Genomic DNA, 23,842 nt, shown 5'->3' on the forward strand with positions numbered 1-23,842 from the left:
CGCTCACGGCCGGATCGCCACTGGACAGAGATTGACGTTTTTCACCTCTCACCACCGCGAGCTGGTACGCTCGCGGCCGGGTCGCTACTGGACAGAGATTGACGTTGTTCTCCTCTCACCACCGTGAGCTGGGACGCTCGTGGTCGGGTCGCCACCGTGTTTGTATTGACTGTGTCCAATACATTTTTGTCTTTACCGCATCTGGGCCGTTGTTTGTGTTTCTGTCATGACAGTAAGTTGTATAAACACACAGACACGCGCGCACACACATACTCATTAGCTACTCCGGTCTCGCTCCGCGATATATATATATATATATATATATACTGAAATGCGCGCACACGTAATTATATATTATATTAGATATAGACAGAGAGAGGTGGGTCGCCTAATTTTTTTTTTTTTTTTAAGGGTCGCTCTTATCTAACCCAATGTGCTCTATAAGTTGACTGAGTTAGGGTTAGGGTTAAAACATATTTTGCAGAAGGCATGAAGTTTTAGTGGGTGATTGGCATACTAGACAAATAACCGTTTGATCATGCATTGCTAGTGTTGATAGGTAGGCCTTTGTTCATTGTTTATCCATGATTTCAAATAAGAATCCTCCAATGGCTTTTTAGTGCAAACCATTAGCCCAACTTACGCAAAGTAACTACTTGACCACTAGTTAAAGCCCAAATTACACAAAATAACTAACTGAGTTCAAATCATTTGCTGATAGCTTGGTCCCCCCAGTTAAAAAATCCCATCTGTGCCACTGTCCATATGCATACCTGTTGTGGTCCATAAGATACCAACATAAGATCTAGCTGGGTCCCATCAGTAACCCATGTAGGAAGATTCCTGTAGGTACCAAATGGGAGCTACCTGGTTAACCCATATGGGCCCTATATGGAACCCAACATGGAAACCGAACTGGGTCCCAGTTGGGTAGCACAGGTGGGCCCCAGATATCAGCCCAGGTGCTACCCTTTTGGGCCCGACATGAGTGTATTTGCTGGGAAGGTATGGCAGACTCTCGTGAGATCATCCAATCTTACTACTGTATCTCTACATTGCGGTCTCACATATATTTAACATTATTCATTCCTGACCCGATCATACATGCTGCTACTGCAGCAGCAATCCTCACATATAATAAAGCACAACACACTTTGAATAATCTATCGAAGAAAACATCATATAGTTAAAAAAATGGAAGTAGATCTGATATGTGATGTGAAAATTTAGAAGAGTGAATCTGGCGGATTCGAGTCAAAACTATGAGTGCTTTTCCACCATCGCGCTGAATCGTTCTAAGCACAGTCTGAAACGGTTACAGTTATGTTTCCACGTGAGTCTGGTTCGATGCGACACGATTACACACTGTTCTCAGCTCGGAATTGTGCTAATGAATGCGCGCAGAGCCGTTATAGCTCAGTCTCTTGTGTGTACCAGGCAGCGCGTGACGAGTTTGTGTTTACATTCTAAAAATTACGTACCGGCTGGCATGGATCGGCACGGAGTGGAACGATTAAGCAACGAGAACGATTCAGCGCGATGGTGGAAAAGTGCTCTATATGTCACGTGTGTTTCGCACCACACCACTGAAGCTGCTGATTACACTCTTTTCTGGGGGAGAAAAGATAGCCAAGGTATGGCAGCCACCAGCCCCTGCCATACCCAAATGACGCCCCTGGTGTGGTGTGTGTGAACTGTTTGGTGTGTCTCATGGAAATTGAGAGCTGTTGATGAGCTTAAGCAAGCAGAGAGCAAACAGTAAGCACTTGATGAGAAACACAGAGAATGAGAGTGTCACCCAAACGTTCACTAGAGTTATACGATAAAACACTCTTGTGACTTATTGCTGCATCCAAGGTGTTATAACTTACTTTCTGGCTCGCAATATCTTAGACACGATGTTTGCGTTGTGCAGACAAGAGAAGAAAGATCTCGCACTTAAAAGCACTGATCAGATGCTCTGAGACGTCCTGCTCTTTACATACACTTGACTGTGCGAGTTATTTTTGAGCGGGACGCAGGGCCGGAGTGGTACTCATTTTCAGCCCTGGAGTTTCATGCCTTAGACCGGCCCACTTTAGTTCAAGACTGTCTATATTAAAACGTTCATTGTATTTTTCAAAAAATATAATTTCCAATTGGGTGCAAATACAGTAGCATAAGTGCAGCTTCACAGTAAAGATTTATTAGATCAATGAATAACTGTCTTCTTTACAACAACACAACGTTTAACAGTAACAGAATCAGAATCTATTTTGTATAAGAATTAGTGATCATAAATATCCAAACCTTGAAATAAAGAAAATCAAATAAAAACTAATAAATACAAATAAAATGTATTGCACTTTCTAATGACACTATCATCTCTTTTTCCTTTGCATATAAGTCAAAGAAACAACAGCTTTACAACTTCATAAAAATTCACAAATAGAGGAATATTACTCCTCTCCAACACTATTCTTTACATTTGGGGTTTGTTGAGGATGATAAAAAAATGTATATCTTGTGACTGAGGTCGAGAAAAGTAATCAAAACTATTAACAGAATCATCTTTATCGGCCTTGTTCCTAGCTTGTGGTTATGGGTTTTGCTTCTGAGTTGTTGCCTCTATTATCTGTCCATGAGTAGACTCTGCTCTCCCTTTCACACTTCCTTCTGTATCCCTAGACTTGAGTGCACCTGAATTGAATCACAATAAAAAGCTTTCTGTAAGCTTGAACACATTTGACATGGAAAGGATGTTGAAATTCAAATAAAAAAATTCAAATGGCAAATACTGTATATGCAAGCTTAATTCATATGACTTTTATCCTGTTCCCTTTTAATCCCTTTTAGTGTCAGGAGTCACAGCAGCCAGTAGGTTTAAGAATGCGGCCCCTTTAAGAGCTACTGCCCGACACAGTCACTCAGATGTGACGAGATTCACAACTCTATGCATTCATTTAAGACTTTGTTTAACTTGACAAATCTGCTTTATTGCATAATCTTGTGTATTTTTGTTCATTCAAGCATGAAAGAAAACTTGATACTGGTGCGCTGTCTGACAGAGTTTCCCCGCTAGCTGCACAGCTGGAAGCTGTCTATCTAACATTATACTAGACCCGTCAAGGCAACAGTTTCAAATCGTGCTTAAATGATTGAAAAGCCTTTGCATTAAAAAGAGCGTGATCATATAATGTAGCACTTAAAATGTACAGTGTACCTGTTTCATCCGCAGGGAGAGCATCAGTCTCTTGCGTGAAACTCATTCCTGGCTCTGCTTCTGACACTAAATTAAATAAAAAAAATGTAAATCTCTTTTTACATAGCTTTCTGATCAAGTCAAGACTCAGTTTCATTAATGTAATGCTGAATTATTTAATGACTGTTACAGTTTTTCTCGATTGCTAACACACAATTCATGAAACAACTCACCATTTTCTAACAACTATAAACACATTCTCAGAACAATACACAAACGTGTACAAACCCCACACACAAACAGTCTCAATTTGCAAAGGTTTAACCATGTTCTCATTCAGAAAACACAAACACACAATATAATGAACTGAAGTGTCAAGATGTAAGACATTTATCCATCAGTAAACATTCAGTAGCAAAACTCATGACACACCAATCAGAATCTCAGGATAATATCAACTGGAGCACAGGTACGTGTGCATCCTAGAATCAACTACTGGGCTTTATACTACTTACTGTAAACATAACGTATAATTACAGTACACACTTTAGATGAGAGAAATGTCACTATTCTGTATCCAGTAAACTGAATAGCATGTGCACCCTGAATCTATGATTGTCAAGTTTATTTGTAGCATTTTTTTTACTTTACTTTTTTTTATTTGCAGAACTCAGAGACGACTACTTACAATTTTTTTTGTCAGAAGTCCAAGAAATTGCTATCGTATCCTGCATCAATATTGGGCCAAAGGTACATAGGATGCCATGTTTATTTATCTATTTATGCAATTGTATTCTGCATTGTGTTGCATACCCAGTTTATATTGTTTTTTTGGTTTTTTTACTTTTCTTGTCTTGTCTATTTCATCTACTTTCATCTAAGATTACTTACCGTAACAGTAGTGTAATATTTTATTTTTTCCTAAAGCCCATTGTGGCATTTTGCTCTTTCTGCACTCTTTTATGTTATGTTTTATGTTTCTCCACTCTCATATGTTTTATGTTTTAGACACAATTTACTATTTTCTTGAATCACAATAAAAGGTTTTAGTAACAGTGTTTTGAATTGATCTCACCAGTGTCTACAACTATGTTGTAGTGTGAGTGTTTCTGAGGACTTGTGTGTCATGTTTGGGGGAAAAGTTTGCTTTTTCAGCAAATTTGAATGGTTTAGAGTGGAGAGCTTCATTTTGACCTGAAAATAGGATGTTGAGGGAATTGGGTGAGAAGTTATGTATTTGTGTTTAGAGTTTCGAGAAAAGGAGCCATAATTTCAAAGTTTAGGCGCTAGATAGGAAAAGGATTTTCCTAGATAGGAAAATCCTTCTCCTATCTAGCGCCTAAACTTTGGAATAGTCTTCCCTGCACTGTCCGGGAGGCAGACACACTCTCAGTTTAAATCTAGACTAAAGACGCATCTTTTTAATCTTGCATACACTACACTTCCATAATATAAATCCTCTGAGGGTTTAGGCTGCATTAGTTAGATCAACCGGAACCAAAAACACAACTGATGTACTTGTTGCATCAAAGAGTACAGAACAGTACTCTACTCTCAGCCAGTCTTGTCTCATTGTTCCAAGGTTACCACAGCGAGCAGGATGCAGTTCATGGCCTGACCTGATGGTAGAGCGGAGAATGGGAAGTGGGGACCTGACAAGAGCTGAGATGATAGAGCTGGATAAAGAAGGACGCGGTCTCTTGACATGTCTTCACCACAAAATTTCAAATGCTATTAGATTATTAATGATAATCTTAAACTATAATTTATTTTATTATTAAGTTTATTTATTTTATTTAGCCTTGTTGTGCAAGTTCTCTGGAGCTTGTGCAGAGGCAGCAGCTTTTGCCAGAGGGGAACTGGAATCCCCTGGTTGGGCCTGGGTTCTCCTGAGGTTTTTTTTCTCGATTAGAGTTTTGGGTTCCTCGCCACCGTTTGCATACTGTTTTTGCACTATCTGCCTGACCGGGGGGGCTGCTTTAGAATCTTAAAGTTTTACTTAATTAATATTGCATATAGGAATTTATAGTCTGTTATATTTGACCTGTGCTTCTCTCTCCTTTATCTTAAATGTGTGCTCTCACTGAGCGTGTGTGTGTGTGCGTACTTGTCTGTGTACGTACGTGTGTGTGTGTGTGTGTGTGTGTTGTGTGTGTGTGCGCATCCGTGTGTGTGTGTGTGTGTGTCTCTATGTCTATGTGTGTTAGTACGTGTGCATATTGTGTGTGTGGAGTGTTTTGTATGTGGGTATGTCTGTCTTCTGTGTTTTCACCTTTTTCTTGTTTTTGCAGGTACAACTTTAATTGTTTTGCTTATAGTCAATATGTCTCATGTACAGCTGCTTTGTAACAATGAAAATTGTAAAAGCGCTATATAAATAAAGTTGAGTTGAGTTGAGTTGAGCTGGGACCAAGTCATTGCTTTGCAAGTCACAAGTATGAAAATGAAGTATGCACAGTATCAAACACTCCCTTTCTGCAGGTGGTGCTAAACGTACCAGAAGCTGCTATGCCATCTGCCACCGAATACTACAAAAAGAAGATCGTGATCAGGACGTGTGGCAGAGGCTGTATAGTACCGCTAATTTTATTAAAAATGGCGTTCAGTTTATTGCAAATATCGATCGATTCGCTTCACAAGACATCAATATGTCACCAGGAGCCACTTTTGTTGGAATTATGTGCTTCAGGAACTCTTGGACAAGTGGACCCCAAATACATCCATTAAATGAAGCACAGGGCTGCGGATTTACCAAACAATCTTCTTTATTTTTCTACTCAAGAAAAATTGTCACCTACATCTTGGATGGCCTGGGGGTGAGTAAATAAACAGCAAATTAGAATTTTGTGTGAACTATCCCTTTAACTTTTACAAACAATATGAAAGTAGTGTTATCTATAGCAAGCAGAAAATTAGGCTATGGTTGGAATGGCAGCTGTTTTTCCTAAAGTGTCTTTTACTTCGGTTTCACAAGTTTTAAGAGTTTAACATTAACATCTAACAGTATTTCTCCCATCTGTGCACCAGTCACAGAAGGGCTTTTATTTAGCTGAAGGTCCCGGCACCTTCTCTGTGAGTGGGTGAAATCTTTGGACCCCTAGCATGGGTTTGTGCAGAGACTTTCCTCTAATTGGTTCCTGAACAAAGTAAGCATGCTTCATTGTTTAGGCCTTTCCCAACCTTCTTAAGAGGCTGTGAGAAAAAAGTGTGGGGGTCACAAGAAAACACCACATTTCTGCGTCTGGCTCCATAGCAACCAGATGTGAGGGATAATCACCACGGAAACCAGTTTTTTTTTCTTTCCTTGATCTCACCAAGGCTCCCCATTATCTTATCTTATTTGTTTATTTTTATTCAAAACTGTATCTTAACCTGCTGTCTCAAAGAGGCTCAAGTACATACTGTAGACATTAACATTTGATATAATGAAATAATACAAATTAATTGCTTTTGTATAAAACTTATATTAATGCTACCTTACACTTATGATGATGAGTGCACATGAACTCAGAATTTTCTTTTTTCCCCAAATCATGTTGGAAACAACAACGATATTCACCCCATAATTAAAATTTACTGTTTCTTTACTCACCCTCAGGCCATTTTAGCTACTGCTAAAAGTCCTGATCGCACGAAAATGACGCATAAATCAGGGAGGTTCCCAAACTTTTCAGCCCACGACCCCCAAAATAACAGTGACTTGAGACCCCCACTATCCTCGGAGGTGGTTAAAGTATACAAACGTTGCATGCAACTGCACACATGCACTTATTAGGTCTATCAAAACCCAGGCATAATGACAACACAAAAGAACACAGTCTAACATATTATTTTATAATAATTTACTCATTGCTTTACTTGTTTTTATACATAAACCATAAACTATTACTAGCCTGCAGATAGTCAAATCTCATCAAACTGATTCGAGTGCTGATGGATGTCCTTTTTATGCAAACGCCAGTCTGTTTTTGTACCTGAGGTCGATATCCTTTCTAACTGCGGCGCTTCTGGCCTCCCTGTGTTGTCTTTGGATGATATCAACCAACGTTTCATTCCAACAAATGAAAATATCCTAAACTTAAAGCCTGAAAAATAATCTGCGTGCACATATGGTGTTACGTTCCCGTATCAAGTCTAGGGATCGCTGGGTCACGTAACAGAATAAAAATGGTGTTGTGTGTGTGTGTCAGCAATAAGGCAATGTAATAAACCCCATAAGAGGAAATTACAAGAGAAACATCACAATTCAAAACTTAAATGCAAGAAAGGTATTCATTTATTGTCTTAGATGCAGGAGGGTTGTTAATGACTTCGAGAGGGGGCTAAGGCCAAAACAACAAACATAACACTTCTAACTAAAACCCAGAATCTAGCTAACCTTCCAAAAGAATAGAAAACAAAAGTACATCAAAATACCCTAACTCCATTACTAACATAAACAGGAGAAAACAAGTCCAGAAAGAAAACGGCACCCCCTCTCTACTTACACCCCATCCCCAAATGAACAGTTCAAACTTACTTTACAAATCCAATAACCAAAATTAGAATACAAACAAAAATAACCCTACAATATACTGTATATATATGAGGCTTTCTGGCTGAGAAGAATGACAATTACAACAGCAGTATACCTCAATGTCATAAAAAAGAAATGAAGAGGAAACCAATATTCACAAAGAATCTCCGCTGAACAACACGGGGAACAGAGCCTCCACGCACACACAACCACATTTTCTGTAGTGGAAGTGCTGCTTAAAACTCTGCTGCTCCCTCTCATCCTCCAATCGGTATCACCAGCCAATCATTGATATCAGGTGGTGGCCATTACCTCCTACTGGCAAGTAGAGAGAGAGAGAAACAACACACCACAAACAAATACGTCCTGGGAAGTAACAATGGGAATTTTTAACATGGTGCTGTAAAATGGCTTGCTGCACCTAACCTGTTGCGGTTGCTTATGATGTTAATGTGATGTAATCACCTCACGATCGAGGGGAAGGAAATTCCAAAGGCTGAAAGCTTTTTATTTGCCTGGTTTTTGAACTTTTCCAATATTTTAATATTTTGTTACACTTATTGATTAAATACGCTATTTCTATAATTTCAAAAAACATATTTCTGGAGATCATCTTGCGACTTACACCCCAGCGATCAGGGCGTTTGGCGGAAGCTGTACATTACCGCTCATAAATTTGATAAATGAATTGAGTTCAGTTTATTGCAAGTAACGATCAAATCACTTCACAAGACATCAAGGTAACACTTTAGAATAATGGTCCGTTGTTAACAAGTAACTATGCAGAAAGTAATAGGCAGTACTACATTAACACTTACCTTAATACTATTAACTAATATAGAAGCAAGATTAACTAAGCAGTAAGTAATAGCTAATTTAGGACAAAGGTAGTTCCTTATTTGGTATTTGATCATTACTAAAGAAAAATGCCATCATTGACAATTACTTGCGAACTATGACCAATTAATAAAGAAAAAACATTTAATTACTAATCTCAACATTAACGTACATAAAGTGAAAAAATAGGTTGTTTGTGGAAACTAATTTATGAATAAATACAAATACCAAAAGCCAAATACCAAAACATGAATGGATATATTCTACATATACAGTATAGCCTATCCATAGAGATATATTTCATGTAGTACTGCCTATTACTTTCTGCATAGTTACTTGTTAACAACGGACCATTATTCTAAAGTGTTACCGACATCAATATGTCACCAGGAGCCACAGGGATCACGCTTGTGTTGGATACATGTGCTCTTAGAACTCTTAGAGATCTGGGGCCACATTTATTAAACGTGCGCAAAAAATCCACAGCAACGTTCATATTTATAAAAACGGTCTTTGACGTGGAAAAGTGCTTAGTGCCACGTCAGGGTATGAGCAGACGTATGCACTTTTGCTTGTCCAAGTGCTGCAGGTTTTTGGAAATTTAAGTCATTATTGCCGCTCATAAAGAATTTGGATGTTGACAGCTGCTATTTATATATCAATGACATTAATTAGACATCATTAAAAGGCAGAGATCTGAAACTGTTAGCTGTGTGCAATTTCACGATCATTTGCGATTTATAGACTTAACCTCTAATAGAGAGGCGTACATGTGTTATCTGTGTGTACGTTTGTTCTATGAATCACACATACACACTTAACAGAAATTTTCGTAAAATCAAATTTAAGACGGTTTCTACGCAACATCCAAAAATGAGGCCCCTATAGATGAGGGTTTATTGTTCAAGTCCAGAAAAAATGTCACCTACATCTCAGATGGCCTCGGGGTGAGTAAATAAACAGCACATTTTTAATTCGGGGGTGAATTATCGCTTTAATATGTCACTATTACAATTTTGTTGGGAATGTTGATGGTACAGTTTTGTCTGTGCACTGATGGCTATAAACCACAGTAGACTTGACATCCATCCATCAGGCATAATAAACAAAAGTAAAAAACCTAAAAGTATTTAGCTTTTTATTTAATGTACTTGTACTAAAACCCTTCCTGTCACTGAGTAATTAAAGAGATCACTAACACCGATCTATTTTATATCTTCATCAGTTACAAGATTTAACTTACCAGGAGGACTTTAAGGCAGCATCATTTACTAAAAATTGACACTACCTAAAGAAAAGCAGGGGTGAAGACAAAAAGATCAAAATGCTTATTTAAAAAGTCCATAAATGTAAACGAGAGTAAAGAAAAGGTTTTGTGCTCTGGAAAAGATGAAGATGATCAACTCCAAAGTGCTCCTGGATGGTGCTGTTACTGACAGTAGAAGGAAGCAGTGAAGCCCAGGAGAGAAGCTTTAACATCGTGGACTGATGCCTTTTCTCCCCAGATACCGCAGAACAGCGAAGTTATAGGTGGTGGACACAGTATATGTGAGCTAAAGAGAACAAGAAACAAGAGATACAGTAAGACCCAGAAGTCTGATAAAGAAGACTTATTTTCTAACCGATTGACTTCTGACTAAGAGAGTGACCTGTTTTCTAGTAAAACGTGAGTGCCTATGCTGTTGTTTTGTTTATGGTTCTTAAGGTATGGTTAATATGAGTTGCTTTCTGAGCCAAGTCAAAAGAGCCAAACTCTAAATGGCTGTCACACTATGGACAAAAACTATAAAAAAGTTGAAAAATCGTTATTAATTTATCGCTGGAATCACTTTCAGAGCAATTTTTCCAGCTTCTGAACGATAATGTCATGGTTCTGCCACAAGACCAAGAAAAACATGACAAGATGAGGCAGAGCTATGACAGAACCTCATGTTTCATGTGGAGGGAGGTAATTTTGGCCCTTCTGGCTCGCCATACTCTCTCCAGGTCTCGTCATTGTTCCTGCCCTCTTGTTTCCTCGTTCCAGGTCATTGTGTTATCTGTCATTCGTCTGGTGAGTTCTTGTTCCCTGTCAAGTCAAGTCAAGTTTAGTTAATTGTAGTCCTTATTTATGTTATCTGCATGGAGATGCAGATTTCATTTTCCAACAGGACTTGGCACCTGCACACAGTGCCAAAGCTACCAGTACCTGGTTTAAGGACCATGGTATCCCTGTTCTTAATTGGCCAGCAAACTCGCCTGACCTTAACCCCATAGAAAATCTATGGGGTATTGTGAAGAGGAAGATGCGATATGCCAGACCCAACAATGCAGAAGAGCTGAAGGGCACTATCAGAGCAACCTGGGCTCTCATAACACCTGAGCAGTGCCACAGACTGATCCACTCCATGCCACGCCGCATTGCTGCAGTAATTCAGGCAAAAGGAGCCCCAACTAAGTATTGAGTGCTGTACATGCTCATACTTTTCATATTCATACTTTTCAGTTGGCCAAGATTTCTAAAAATCCTTTCTTTGTATTGGTCTTAAGTAATATTCTAATTTTCTGAGATACTGAATTTGGGATTTTCATTAGTTGACAGTTATAATCATCAAATTAAAAGAAATAAACATTTGAAATATATCAGTCTGTGTGTAATGAATGAATATAATATACAAGTTTCACTTTTTGAATGGAATTAGTGAAATAAATCAACTTTTTGATGATATTCTAATTATATGACCAGCACCTGTATAAGCTCACTTTATCTCACGGCAAGCACTTGGAGAGGTTGGTAAGTACACAGATCAGGAAATGGATTGGGTTACCAAGATGCCCTAGCAACATAAGGCTGTACAACAATGGAGCTCTCTCTCTTCCTATTTCAAGCCTTGTGGAGGAGTACAAATGCGCCAAAACAAGGGTGGAGATGACGCTTAAAGAATCCTGTCATTCCTACGTAAGAGATGCTGCTCCAACTTTAAAGACAGGGAGGAAATGGAACACAGCTTCAGCAGTTGTTGATGCAAAGGCAGCCCTCAGACACAAGGATATTGTGTGGCAAGTCCAATATGGCAGAGGGGGACTTGGCTTGGGAATAACAAAACCTAAATGGCAAAAGACTACACCAAAGGAACAGCGACAGCTGGTGGTGGAGGAGGTACGCTGTCAAGAGGAAGCAGCTCGATGCACCAGAGCAGTCTCTCAAGCCCAGCAAGGCCGCTGGATGAGGTGGGAAGGGATAGAACAGCATAAATCACTTGGGGTGAGCTGTGGAGCATAGAAACAAACAGGTTAAGTTTTATCGTTAGGGCCACATATGATGCAGGTATGGTGTGGACAAGACCCAGCCTGCCACTTGTGTGCAGCACCAGCAAACCTCAGACATATTTTAGTGGGGTGTAAGAACAGCTGGACACGGGAGGTACACATGGCGCCACAATCAAGTACTGGGGTGCTTGGCGGCAGCTATAAAGACCAAGAGAGTTTCAACAAACGACATCCCCCTAAATGCCAAGAATACCTTAACAAAAAGGCAGTCCTTTGTTCGAGAAGGGGATAAAAAGCGGCCTAAGTCTCAGCCCTCTGACTTAGGAAAGCTGAATATAGCCAGGGACTTGGAAATGCATGTCAACTTGAACCACAGTCCCACAGTCCATGTAAAATTGTAGCCACCAATATGTGCCCAGACCTGGTGCTCTGGTCCAACTCCAGCCAGATTGTCATAATAGTTGAGTTGCCAGTCCCGTGGGAAGAGGCCATTAATGAGAATAGTTACCGTTACTATCACGAACTCCACAGACATTTCCCTCGGCCACCAGAGGTCTCGCTCTACTTCCAATCGCTCCTGGTGAAGTATTTTTTGCCCGGCTGCAATTCTGAGCGTTCTGTATTTTCTATTGTATTTTTGTATTGTACTCCTGTGTTAACCGTGCCTGGATATAACCGGTTGATCGTTTGCTGCCTGCCTTTTACCTTGTTTGCCTGGACGTTGATCTGTGAATGTACCTTCCACTGCGTTTGTTGTATTACCTACACTACGTTTGTCTGCCCCCTTGAACGGCTGCTTGTTTGACACTGCTTGTTGGAATAAACTGCAAATGGATCCAAATCTGCCTGAGCCTGTGTTACAGTTATAGTTATCAGTATACGAACGGGAACAATAAATTACAGCCGAGGCCTTGATAAATGCAGGAACAAAATTCCTTAATACCTACAGAAAGGGCTTGATGCAAATAAATGTCTCGGTTATGACTGTAACCTCTGTTCCCTGATGGAGGGAACGAGACATTGTGTCAAGACAGAATGAGGTTTGAACTTGAGAACCTATCATCTCTGATTGTACTTTTAAAAGGCCAATTAACTTGGCGAATGGCATGGCATGCCAGTCTCTGCCCCGTGCATATGGTTTAAAAGGAAGATGGCGTGCCCATTCATTCACCTTTTGGGCTGAGGAACCTGAGAGGCATCTACTGGTCACTGAAGCAGATGGCGAAGCGTTGTGGCAAGAAGGACATAACGTCTCGTTCCCTCCATCAGGGAACAGCGGTTACAGTGGTAACCGAGACATTCCCTTTCTGACGGTCTCTCGACATTGTGTCGAGACAGAATGGGGTCCCTATACGAAATGCCACAATGCGACACTGACTGGCCTGGTCACAAGTGAGTGCTACCGCGAAACGTGACCTTCCAGTGGTGTAGTAAGGCATCAACTTGAGAGTGTCAACGATGAGAGGCTCTTACCACTCTAGAGACGAGATAGCCACCCGGCACCATAAGGGAGACTGGGGAGCGCTACTCCTTCGCTTGAGGGGGTGCGCTTCGAAAACCACATCCTACCATAGGGAGGTGATATGTGGAAATACCTACACCAGGGGTCGGCAACAGGCGGCCTGGGGCCACAACTGCATTATTATTATTTTCATAACTGCTGGTTCTGAAATAGATCTGTCATGACAACAACAGTTATTCACAATCACTTTTTTAGTAATTTTGGCTTGAAAATAATAGTATGAGAAGGTTTTTGCAGCAATGTTTTATTTGAAAATGAATTGAGAGCTTTTAGTTTGAAAACTTCTGAAAGACATTCAAAAGAGTCTGTCGATCGCTAGACACACCTCTACAATAGCCGTCATGAAATGTTTTGTATGAAAGAACTAACAGTGAAATATGCTGCCAGTGCTTCAATTTTGCGCTTTTGTGCCTCTGTTTAGAGCAGAAAGACCACTTTGAAAGTGCTATGCTTCATCTTGTGGTGCCGTCTAATATTATATTCTTTGCAAACAGCGACAACTTTGTTGGAGATAAGACACACTGGCTTTGCATTCACAAAACTAGGTAGGATAAACGCATAGTTGTCTTTCCATTCTTTGTATGCCCTATTTTCACTGTCAACTTTCCTCTTTATATACTTTGATAGGGCTATTTTCTCTCACCAGCTAGCTGCTAGCTGGTAACATCACTCTGCACACGACGTAATACCGTACCCCAGCCAGCACGCAAACAATAAAAAAATGCAGTTTAGTACGTGATGAGTGTAAAAGTAGGCTACGTCAAATAATTATTACAATAAGTTAGGCTCCATTGTGTAACAAGCTAATTAAAATGATACCCATTTATTATTCACAATATGGAAAGAGGAAATAAAACATGCGTTGCATAAGAGAATGACTTAAACATGCCATTAATGGGCTTATTCAAGTCCTCTTGTATTTTTGTAGTTATTTTTATCCATTCCGTATCTCCCACGTATGTGTGTTTTAGTAAGACGGTCTGTGTTGCAAAATTTCTTAAATTATGCTTTGACTATGTTCTGGCCCGCCATCTAGTGGAGTTTTTTTGGCCCGATGCCAAACTTACTTGGCAACCCCTGACCTACACGGTCTCACCAGTGGGAAGATCTCATGGGAATAGTCATGCAGGGCCCCAACTGAAGGGTGCACAGAAGAGGTGGAAGTCCACCGAGGGGAAGTCACAGGTTCACCAACAGGGGAACCGAAGGGTGAGGAAACGTCAGACGGGACGACCCAAGGGGAAGTCACTACATATGGAGTACTAGCTCAGGTATAGGGGTTCCCCTCGTGAGGGATAACTCTACCCTACTCTATACTGGGCCTGGTATACGCCTGGTGGGGGAAGTAGGGAAGCTGGAATAGCGCATTGACTCGTCTGGTGAGGGGAAAAGGCGCTTCACAGGCGTATTCCCAGCCGGCCGCCGGTCTTACCTGTTGGTACCATGAAAGACGCGGGCTGACACCGGCTCTACACGAAGACTATAGTACCTTGCAAAAGTGTGGTGCATAGCCCAACCCGCAGCTCTGCAAATGTCTGCCAGAGAGGCGCCCTGAGCCAGTGCCCACAAGGAGGCTACACCCCAAGTGGAGTGAGCTCTCACTGCAAGTGGGCACGGGAGATCTTGGGATTGGTACGCCAAAGTGATGGTGTCCACGTTTCAGTGCGCCAGTCTTTGTTTGGAGACAGCCCTCTGCTTCTGCTGTCCTCCAAAGCAGATGAAGACCTGCTCAGAGCTTCTGAAGCTCTGTGTGCGGTCCAAGTAGAGGTGCGGGGCGCGTACTGGACACAACACGGCAGCGGTTGGGTTTTTCTCCACAGGGGGGAGCACTTGGAAGTTCACCACCTAGTCCCTGAAGGGAGTGGTGGGAACTTTGGGCACGTAGCCAGGCCGGGGTCTCAGAACCACGTTGGAGTCACCCGGCCCAAAATCAAGGCACTCGTTGCACACAGAGAGTGCATGCAGATCCCCTCCCCTCTTGACAGAGGCGAGTGCCAATAGGAGATTCGTCTTCATCGAGAGATGAGGTAGACTGGCTTCCCCCAGGGGCTCAAACGGGGCCCTTTCTAAGCCTTTGAGGACCACATTAAGGTCCCAAGAGGGTAAGGAGCGCAGACGGGGAGGATTCTGCCTCCTAGCACCCCTCAGGAATCTGATGACCAGGCCGTGCTGTCCGAGAGACTTGTCCGCAACAAGCGTGTGATGTGCGGTGATGGCGGCGAGATACACCTTGAGGGTGGAAGGGGAGATGTTGCTCTCTATCCTCTCTTGGAGAAAGGATAGCACGACACCGATGGCACTACTCTGTGGGTTTTGGCAAATGGAAGAAGACCAGGACAAGAACAGGTGCCACTTAAATGCATACAGGTGCATGGTGGATGGAGTGCTGGCCTGAGTTATGGTGTTGTGCAAGGAGGCTTACTGGGGGAAGGGGTACTTCCGCTTGTCCCACGGCCAGTTGTGCGCTAAGGTGTCCGTGCAGAGGGGGGCATCAGTTAAGCGGGCAATGGGCAGTGTCCAGGGAGGCAAACAGGTCCACCTCCCAAATGAGCTGGACAGCACTGGGGTGGAGTGATGCGGAGCGTGACCTGCCGAGAGAGCACATCGGCTGTCTGGTTGCAGTCACCCGGGATGTGAGTGGCCAGCAGGGATTTCATCAGCTGCTGACTCCAGAGGAGGAGGCGTCGGGCGATTTGCGACATCTGCCGTAAGCGAATGCCACCCTGGCAATTGATGTACGCCATGTTACCAAAACGCCCAGGGGAAGTCGCAGACAAGAGGACGAGTCCGCTGCTCTGCATTGTAGAATCCGGCAGGATAATCTCTGCAGAGATGAGAATGCTCAGCATAAATGATGCCTCGCTGGTTCCGAAGAGCACAATGTGAATGAATGGGCACGCCATCTTCCTTATATACCCCGTATGCATGGGGCGGAGACTGGCATGCCATGCCATTCGCCAAAGTTCATTGGCCTTTTTAAAGTACAATCAGAGATGATAGGTTCTCAAGTTCAAACGCCATTCTGTCTTGACACAACGTCGAGAGACAGACAAAAAGGGAACTGTGGTGGTGTACTGTTTGGTCACTTACCAAAGCCAAGACTGTCATTCCTGCCCCAGCAAATGCAGCCAAGTACAAATCATTAGTCAAGAAAAACTGGAAAAAAAACAAGTTTGAATGTCATCAATTATTCTCATTTATTTTGTCATCCACTATGTAATCAGACATGTGACACATATAATTTCATAACAGCACTATAACGGTCCAACTGCAATCCATGACATATGTATTTTTACATGTAGTAGGGCCAACGTACATCTAAAAAAATGATTCACTTCAATGTATATTAATAGTGCTTTTAAAATATAATTTTCCTGTCTTTGATTTCCCTTTATGTCTTTACTGTTTTCTTGTCTCAATTATGTCTCTTGTGTTTTTCTTATGTCTCTCTAAAATTTATTTAGTGTAAAGCTGCTTTGCAACATTTACAATTATGCATATTGGCAGTTGCTTTTCTCAAAAGCGATTTACATTGCATGATACTATACATTTGTTTCTGAGGACGTGCAATCCCTGAGATCGAAACCCATGACCTTGGCGTTGCTATAGCGCCATGTTCTAACCACTGAGCTACAGGATAGCTAACATAGAACAATTGTGCAAAAATGTGATCATATAAATTCAAGACAGAAATGTGACTCCAAATACTGTGCTCTGTGATCTTTAGATTTGTTAAGACTTTGAGGAAGCTCTTCTGGGGAATGACAGTAAGACGCTGAATGGCTCAGGGGCATGTCTTACCTCTCTTGTCTTGCATATATTAGACAGGATCATTCCACAAGCTTTTCCTGGTACCGCATTCCACGGAAGTAGACCTTAAAGACATGAAACACAACAAGATGTATAAGAGATCAGGACACGATGAGGTTTAATTGCATTTTGTGTCAGTATCAATAACACTACATAAACCCAGAACGGTAATATCTACATTTACTACACTGTACTACATTTGTGTCTGGTTAATTGTCTCTCTCTTTATCATTGTAAACATGTTAACACACGTTTACTAACTTTAAACGTAACTGTAAATCAAGATACGTAATTCAGTGTGAACAAGTGGAAGAACTGATTAAGCTGGTTAAATTCTGCGACCGATACATTTCTGAATACTTCAAATCTAAGACTTCGTTCCCCTCTGCGAAATTCCCATTAAAAGAAGTACACAACTTCCTTACTTGAGTGAAAGTACAGATACTACTGGTCAAATATTACTCCACTACAAGTAAAAGTTGTAAAGACAGATTCTTACTTCAGTAAAAGTACAGAAGTACGTGCTTTTAAAAGTACTCAAGTATTAAAAGTAAATTTCCTTTATGTCAGTTGTGCATTGTTTTATTGTCGTATACCTTATGCCTCTGAAGCAACCTACTGAATACACCGAGCAGCTCACAGTATCAGTTGTATTAAAGGTGTAAAAGTAAAGTAATTTTTATTCCTACTATGGAAAGTCAATGGGGGCAAATTTTGCAGTGAGCTACTCCTTTAAGAGCTTTATATGTTTAGCATGTTTAGTTTAGATATAATCCTGTATGATCATTTAGCCTAATTATCCTCATTAGCCCCCTAGGCCTATATGTATTTATGAGCAGTGTTCTTTTATTTTGTATATTTTCCAGTAAGTAGTAAGGTTCTTGTAAATAGTCAAGTGTAGAAGCCATGTGCTTGTTGGATTTATTACCATTTGTATTACCATAATTTACCTACAAACATAGCTACTATAATGAAACTAAAGTAAAAATTGTGTTACTGTGGTTTTCCTAAAAATACCATCTCTGCTGAAAAAAAACAAGGAATTTGTGAATTAGAATGAGATTTTTCTATTAAATTCCTCTTTGTAGTGTGGTTTGGGTTTTATTCCAATAGGATTTACCATCCCACCAATAGAATCCATCACATACAAGTAGACAACAAGTATCCAAACAATACAATTCCCATTATAACCATTAAATCCATTAGCCTACATTTTCAGTTGTATTTTGGGCAGGGTTCTATTGTTTTTATTTCAGCAGGAATACTTCAACTATAGTTACAACAGTAAAAACATCATTCATTTTCCTAACGGCTTTAAATGATACAGCAGCAGATCAGAAGTTAACACGCACGCACACTTCATTAACTCTGGCTATGTGATCTCATGAAATTTCTAATTAAACTTTACATTTTCCATTTCCTCGGTCATGTAGCTCAAGATGTATTTGATGCCTTTTTCGTCTTTTATTGTTCTATTTGCCTTTTAGAGCACTTTCAGCTGTGTAGTACTGCCAACGTTTTCATTAGTTTACTGGGACGATCCCAGGGTTGCCAGATTTACGCCAAATGGCCATTGAAAGCTAGCCGGAAAACCACAAGCTTAGAAAAACTGAAATACTTTGCAACAGTGAAAGGTCCTGGCAGATCGCAGGGCAGATAAATTGTGCCCACAGGAAAACCCGCTACACAGAAATGACATTCTACTTTTGGAATTTTTTATAAATGTAGTGGAGTAAAAAGTATGATATTTGTCTTTCAAATGTAGTGAAGTTAAAGTCACAAGTACTCAGAAAAAATAATACTCAAGTAAAGTACAGATACTCAAAAAGTGTACTTAAGTACAGTACTCAGGTAAATTTACTTCGTTACTGTCCACCTCTGGAATTTTGTTTGTAATGGAGTCATCACAACCTCAGGAACATCAACAGTGATTTAGTCATGAATATATGGAGCGGATCAGGAAAGTGAACAGACAGAAACAACTCTTAGGAATGCATCGAGAGATCATTACCGTACTGCCTGGCGTCAATGCACAGCTGGTTAATGCTGGATGGCGTCTCGGAGAGAAAGTTTATAGTTTGACAGGTGTTTGACATGTTGTAGAAGAAATACACAGGAAGTGCAGAGAGGCAAAACACCAGTAACCAGACGACAACCAGCACGTATGTGATCACGATGAACTGCGGGAGGAATACACGTCCTGTTAATGCCTGCCCTTTCAAAACAGTTAGCCAACAAATGAAAATGTTCTCATCATTATTTTCTTTGTTACGGAACACTAGATGTGTACTGCATATCACATGATGACTTATGAGACACACTGCACTGTAAGTATTACTGTGGTGCATTGTTGTTCTTGTTGGTCCAACACATGTGTAAACCTTCTTCACAGTTTGCCCTTTTCTGCTCCCCAGGAGACAGAAAATCACATGAGTTTGAAAGAGGATAATGACGGAAGAATTCTTGATTTGTGCTTCACCAAAAGCCAACGCATGTGCACACCTGCACTCTTCACCCATCACATCTTCACTCACCGATGTGCTGAGACAGCGGCCACAAACAGTGCTGCGAAACTCTCCAAACGTCTGCCGCACTGCGCTGGTGGTGTAAAAGCCCTCGGCTAACAGCACGATACAGTACAGGAAGAAGAAGGACGCCAGGCCATAGATAACATACTGGAAATATTCAATACTACAGTGGAGAGAAAGCAAAGAAACCGATCCATTAAACAGTTTACACTCTGTACACTCTATAGGTTTCATCAAATGATGTGAACTAAAATAGGTGGATTGGGATCTGATGTTACCGACACGCACAGGTACGCTAGTGTGATGTAGTCCTGATGGTCTCGGGTGAAGTAGGTCTCGATGAGTCTCTCGCTCTCGGTGAGGGCCTGATGTCCACAGCCGCAGAACAGAGCGATGCCAGAGAAACACAGAAGAGTGGCCACCACAGAGATGTAAGGCACACCTCCCAGACAGCGCATACAGCATTCATAACAACCTGCGTTCAGTAACAACAAAAACACACATTTGATGCTTGCACATGATTTTGGGTCGTTTTGTAAATCCTTGTCAATATTCCTGCATACATGATATTCAGTCAAGTCCAGATAAATGAAAACACACTCATTCTTTTCCTGCAATACTCCAATTATTACGCTGTGTGATCATGTTTGCATCAGCTCATCAATCCTCTACGTCCTCAGCAATAACACATAACAGCTCAATCACCCTTTAACACAGGAGTGCCCAGTCCTGCTCCTGGAGATCTACTTTATGGGGTTACAGTCATGAGATGCAACCATGTTTACATGCTGCATACATAATCTGAAAAAATCACACATTTACATATTTGAATTTGGTTTTACATAGTTACTTTCACTCTACTACAGTATGAACGTTACAAATACAGCTCATTCTCAATAAAAACCACCTCAGGCGTCTGTTCACCATCCATTCAAGTGTGCCAAATGAAAAAGCATTGTAGATGATGGGAACAAGAGCGCATAAAGCAGCCGGGACACTGGGAGCACTGGTCATGTGCTGGTGTGGGGGTGGGTTTGTACCAAGACATGGGTAGTGTGAGAAAATGAGGAGGACCAAGAGCGAGAGTGTCTCTTTTTGTGGCTGCACTGACAATAGCCTTTGTCCGGACGCAACACAAGGGCAAGCAATGACATGCAAACAAAGAGCTGCTGCCACCCTAACTCTCCTACACACTGACTGAAAATGAGAGTAAGACGGGAGGACAGACAGTGAATAAAACTAGAGGCGATGAGGGACGGGGGGTTGTGCTGCTGCTGAACCTATACTCTGCTTAATATTTAGTATTTCTAAGACACATAATATCAGATCTAGTGCTGATAAATGGTTAGGAGTTAAGAGATGATAATAAAAAGAAACATCCGCACATCAAAGCATACATTTACATTTAGTCGTTTAGACTTACAAATGAGGGAAACAATAGAAGCAATTGGAACAACAAAAAGCACAAGTGCTGTAAAATTGGTCTCATATAGCCCTACCACAGTATACAAAGCTAAGGATTCTTTTTTTAGGATAGAAAGAGTAGAAAATAAATAGAAGTAAGAACTACTTGGTCAGGTGCTGACGAAAGAGAAAGCATCACAATGACCCTTCACCATTTCACGCTGGTTCAAAGATGTGTTTCAAGATCTACACGGAGAATGGTTTTACTCAACAAAAAGCTATCATTTCATTATAGAATTGAAATAGAGTTTAGAGTAGGCTATGGACTGCATCATACAGTTAAAGTAAAGGGCACTGAGCTGGTATATAAAAGCACAAATAGTTTCACAAACACATTTTTGGTTTAAAATGATAAAACAATGGATATGCTGTTCATGTCCTTAATAAATGAGATGAAGGACACCTTTGGACACCCACACAGCTAAAAATCCCGTAAAACAAGCAATCTAATTCACTGTCACATCAGTTACTTGTAAGTTGTTGCACTTGTAAGAAACTTAGAAATTGGTTTGCAGGTTGTATAAAATGTTGCTGTCTGCTGCAATGTGAGGCCTATATATGTCCAAATACTTTCTGTGTGTGAACTTAAGTCAAGTCAAATATAAAATTATAATGAATTTAACGTAAGATATTAAAGAGGGAAAATGCGGTACTTACCCATGTCTGGAGGCAGTTTAGTGTGCTGTAGTAAAATGTCACTGACCGCTCTCACAGTCTCCAGCACAATAATGGCAGCTGACGACGGCCTGAAGAAACAATGTGCCTTTTCAAAGCACTTTATGACAAGCCCAGAGCTCAAAGTGATGAATGAGTGGGGCCATGATGTCAACATTCACCAACAAGTGATATTGACATGCATTTTATTATCAGTGTTCAAGTCCAACAAGTTTGGTAAAAATGACACATTTGTTTGTAAATGATTGTGGTTATATCATGATCACTGTTGAATAAAGAACATGCTGTTTAATAACCCAATTAACACATGTTTTGGCTTGAAGGCAATGTTTTCTAATATCAAGTTAAACAAATTAGTTAAAAAGATTAGTAGTTAAATAAAATTAACCAGCGGTTGTGTGGGTTAATGTGCTTATGTTATTGGCAAAAATGTTCGTTTTATAGAGTTGACGCTACGCTATAACATACAAGGAGCTTATTCTGTGGATCACTACTAGAACATTTGAGCAAAGACTGACCTCTAATGTTCACACATGAAAAGTGCATTATAACAACCAACATACAGTATGTCACTGCAGCAAGAGGTCCTTTTCTCATATTTATTTATAAGCTAAGAATTTAGGAGTTATATTTGACAGTAATCTGTGTTTTGAAAGCCACATCTCCAGCATTTGTAAAACTGTGTCTTATCACCTTAAAAATATATCCAAACGTCTTGGTTACAGATGTAACCTCAGTTCCCTGATGGAGGGAACGAGACGTTGTGTCGAACCGACAGATTTAGATTTAGATTCAATTTATTGTCATTGCACATGTACAAGGCAACGAAATGTGACCTCTGCATTTAACCCATCCAGAGAGTAGTGAACACACGTACCCCCGGAGCAGTGGGCAGCTATCACTGCAGCGCCCGGGGAGCAAGTAGGGGTAAGGTGCCTTGCTCAAGGGCACCTCAGTTGTTACCCGCCGGCCCTGGGAATCGAACCGGCAACCTTCTGGTCATGAGTCCGACTCTCTAACCATTAGGCCACAACTGCCCCAGTTGGGGTTCGCTCTTGAGAACCTATTAACTTCTGACTAGTTTAGAAAAGGCCAATGAAATTGGCGAATGAAATTTGCATGCCGGACTCCGCCCACTGAAATCCGGGTATAAAAGGGAGATGGTGTGCTGCATTCATTCACCTTTTGGTCTGAGGAGCCTGAGCATCCCTCGACCGCTGCGGCGGGCAGCCAGCGTTGTGGCAAGAAGGACACAACGTCTCGTTCACTCCATCAGGGAACTGAGGTTACATCCATAACCAAGACGTTCCCTTTCTGTCGGTCTGTCGAACCGACAGATGGGGTTCCTATGGAAAACGCCACAGCGCTGAGCCGCGTCACAATCTCTAGCAGAGCGACTGGCCGGGGCGAGTCAGACGTGAGCGCTAGCGCAAAATTGTAACCATCCAGTGGAGAGGTAGGGGGTCCCAGAGCTTTTTGCGAAAAGGTGGGAAGCCCCTGCCACCGGCCGTCACGGGCAGAGGCCTTAATTCTCTAACAGCGAGAAGCCGCCCGTCACCGTAAGGGCCACTGGGTAAGCATTATTCCCCCATGGGGGAAAAACGCTGCAGAGACCACTACCTGCCGTAGGGAGGAATTAGTGGAGACACCACATGGTCTCACCATCAGGGGAGAACTCATGGGAAAATGTGCGGACTAAAGGAGTTAACCGCAAGGTGGAAGTCCACCTAGAGTGGTCATGGGTTGCCGAGGTGAGAACTATTCATGAGGATACATCAGACGGAAGGGGGAAGGGCTTTCGATTATTGAGTTTCAGTTGTTGTTCTCGTTTCTCTTGCCTGTATTCTTGGAATATTTGAGTATCTGTTTTTGGATTTTTGCTTATTGATTCCTGGATTTTTGCCTTGTTTTTGTTATTTGACTCTGGTGGAGTATTCGCTAATCCGGATTAAATACCTCTTTGGCGTCCTGTATTAAATACATGGCGTCCTCGGCGGGGGTGGTCCCCCTCGGATTGATGCACATGCGACCGCTCCAACACTGGCTACAGAGTCGGGTTC

The 23,842-nt window shown here is 41.4% G+C and overlaps 1 protein-coding gene across 5 annotated transcripts in view; it reads right to left on the minus strand.

The window, feature by feature from the left end:
- plp1a (proteolipid protein 1a) overlaps window positions 1–22,061 on the minus strand; it is a 32,438-nt gene extending 10,377 nt beyond the window's left edge. Inside the window, exons 1-8 of one of the 5 annotated variants that reach the window (XM_057327931.1) lie at window positions 21,765–22,061; window positions 19,932–20,118; window positions 19,650–19,806; window positions 19,127–19,295; window positions 17,107–17,180; window positions 16,396–16,461; window positions 3,203–3,268; window positions 2,126–2,679 (exon numbers count right to left, since the gene is read on the minus strand). In XM_057327931.1, coding sequence (XP_057183914.1) covers window positions 3,245–3,268; window positions 16,396–16,461; window positions 17,107–17,180; window positions 19,127–19,295; window positions 19,650–19,806; window positions 19,932–20,118; window positions 21,765–21,939 — 852 coding nt within the window. In that variant the 5' untranslated portion in view covers window positions 21,940–22,061 and the 3' untranslated portion in view covers window positions 2,126–2,679; window positions 3,203–3,244. The other 4 variants (XM_057327932.1, XM_057327930.1, XM_057327934.1 and 1 more) reach the window with 4 other exon arrangements.
- Between the last annotated feature and the right edge of the window lie 1,781 nt (window positions 22,062–23,842).

This window comes from Triplophysa rosa, unplaced genomic scaffold (assembly GCF_024868665.1).
Source record: "Triplophysa rosa unplaced genomic scaffold, Trosa_1v2 scaffold336_ERROPOS74982, whole genome shotgun sequence".
Lineage (NCBI taxonomy): Eukaryota > Metazoa > Chordata > Actinopteri > Cypriniformes > Nemacheilidae > Triplophysa > Triplophysa rosa.